The 1,984-nt window shown below is 47.3% G+C and overlaps 1 protein-coding gene across 1 annotated transcript; it reads left to right on the forward strand.

The window, feature by feature from the left end:
• Positions 1-105: 105 nt before the first annotated feature.
• On the forward strand, positions 106-927 carry TEOVI_000602800 (2Fe-2S iron-sulfur cluster binding domain containing protein, putative; the record flags this gene model as incomplete). Its single annotated transcript, XM_067223119.1, has 1 exon — positions 106-927. One exon carries the CDS (start codon positions 106-108, stop codon positions 925-927), a length of 822 nt encoding a protein of 273 aa, XP_067079220.1.
• Positions 928-1,984: the final 1,057 nt, after the last annotated feature.

Here is a 1,984-nt window from a genome sequence, read left to right on the forward strand (position 1 = left end):
TTTGAATTTAGTTTACTGAAATCTGCTGAAACAAAAAAGGATAAGAGGGAGGGAAAACAAACAACGAGAAAAGATACTTTATCGTAGGAACTTTCCTGACTCAACATGTCGAAACAGGAGCCGTTGAAGAAGATTCCCGGTGAGTGTCCGACGCCCCGAGAACTGGGTAAGGCAGGCTGGATTATACTCCACAGTGCTGCCGCTGTGTTTCCGTACAGCCCTACACCCACACAACAGGAGGCATTCCGCAACTTTTTACACGGCTGGTCCCACGCGTATGCTTGCAGCCATTGTGCATACCACATGCGACGTTACTTTCACCAGAATCCACCCGTCGTCACGGATAAGTTGGCACTCAACCGATATCTCTGTGAATTTCACAACGCTGTAAATGAGAGAGTTGGAAACAAGATATATGATTGTGACCCCATGAATGTTCTCCGCCGGTGGCACCCAACGTTTCCAGATATGGAGGATCAACCTACAATCGAGGAACAGGTGAAGTCACTCGAATTAAAGGAAAAGAATGAGACACCGCAAGGCGTTAGTGATCGATGGCGACAGCAGAACTCTTCCGCGTCACCAGATGGTAACGTTGGTCGATGGTCAGTGGGGGACGCGCGGTGGACCGATACAACTAGCGAGTCGCGTAGGACTAATGTCGGTGAGATCTCAGCGGGATGGGGAACCGCTGGTGAGAAGATGAAACAAAGAAATAGTGCGGGGGACGGAGTCAGTGATGCGGGTGCGAGCGAAAAGAAGTGGTGGCGATGGGGAAACTCCACTTCGAGTTCCACTACCGCAACCATCGCAACACCTTCTGCAGCTGAACCTGCCGAGGATGTTGAGGCTAGCGTTACCTCTATATTGAGTAAACTAAGGGCTTGCATGGTTTACTGCCCTGATGATAAGAAATCATCAGCGTGATGTCGAATTGATGATGCCCTTCACCATTTAATATTGGTGTGCATTCGTTGTTTGGGGTTCGGACTAGGTCGGCGCAGTGCAGTGCACTGTGAGTAACTGTGCGGTTATTGGGAAAACTGTGGTTGACATATTTGTTTTGCGGCGGCGAGGTAAGTGGATGTAACCGCATCCACCAATGGTGGTACGTGATGGAAGTGCTGAATGCCCGAGGTTGGGTTCAGATGTGCCAAACCATTAATGACACATCGATGCCTGTTAACAGGGGGAAATTAGCGCACTGGACGCCAATTTTATTTTTATTTTTGAGGGGGATGAATTCAGCATGACGTTTCTTTAAAAGAAAAATAAGGTGGAAGGGAGAGGGTGAAATGCCAATAACTCACTCTCCTAATTACAGGTATTATTCATTTTTACCTTCAGTTTTCGCATATCAGGCGGCGACGTCACAGAAGACGGGCCGCATACCACGATCGGCATTTTTTTTTTTGCGAACGGCTGCATTTATGTATATGCATGTTTTTTAGATTCAATTAAACGTTCATATGAGAAGAGCAAAGTATGCCCTATGGAGGTTCCTTAACAAGTCATCTCTTACTACCGCATTCACGTGCCGAATTAGGAGCAGTAAACACTGGGCCCCTTCGTTTTATCTTTAACTTTTACTGTACGTGTTTTAGAACACGAACTGGAACTCAAAAAGGTACAGACGCAAGGTGCATGGGTGGCATAAATATTTGCGAGTTGGGAGGTAAGGAGAGGGGAAGGAGCCTTCAAAAAGTCGGCGTGTACCAGAGACGGTGTGGCCTCGTATGTTTTTATTTTCGTACACCACTTCTGTACTCACACTCTTTTACTTCCCAATTGCGCGTGTGTGCGAATACCCCTACAACTACTCATTGCACCCTCCTATTTGTTTACGCTCATACACCCAATGCGAAGAAACAGGTAGGCATACTACAATAAAAATGGGTCCGCTCTCTAAGAAGCGCATGATGGTGCGCGATGGTGTCTTCTACGCCGAGCTCTTCGAGTTCTTAAAGCGCGAGTTGGCTGACGA

This window comes from Trypanosoma equiperdum (genome assembly GCF_001457755.1).
Source record: "Trypanosoma equiperdum strain OVI genome assembly, contig: ctg_1775, whole genome shotgun sequence".
Lineage (NCBI taxonomy): Eukaryota > Euglenozoa > Kinetoplastea > Trypanosomatida > Trypanosomatidae > Trypanosoma > Trypanosoma equiperdum.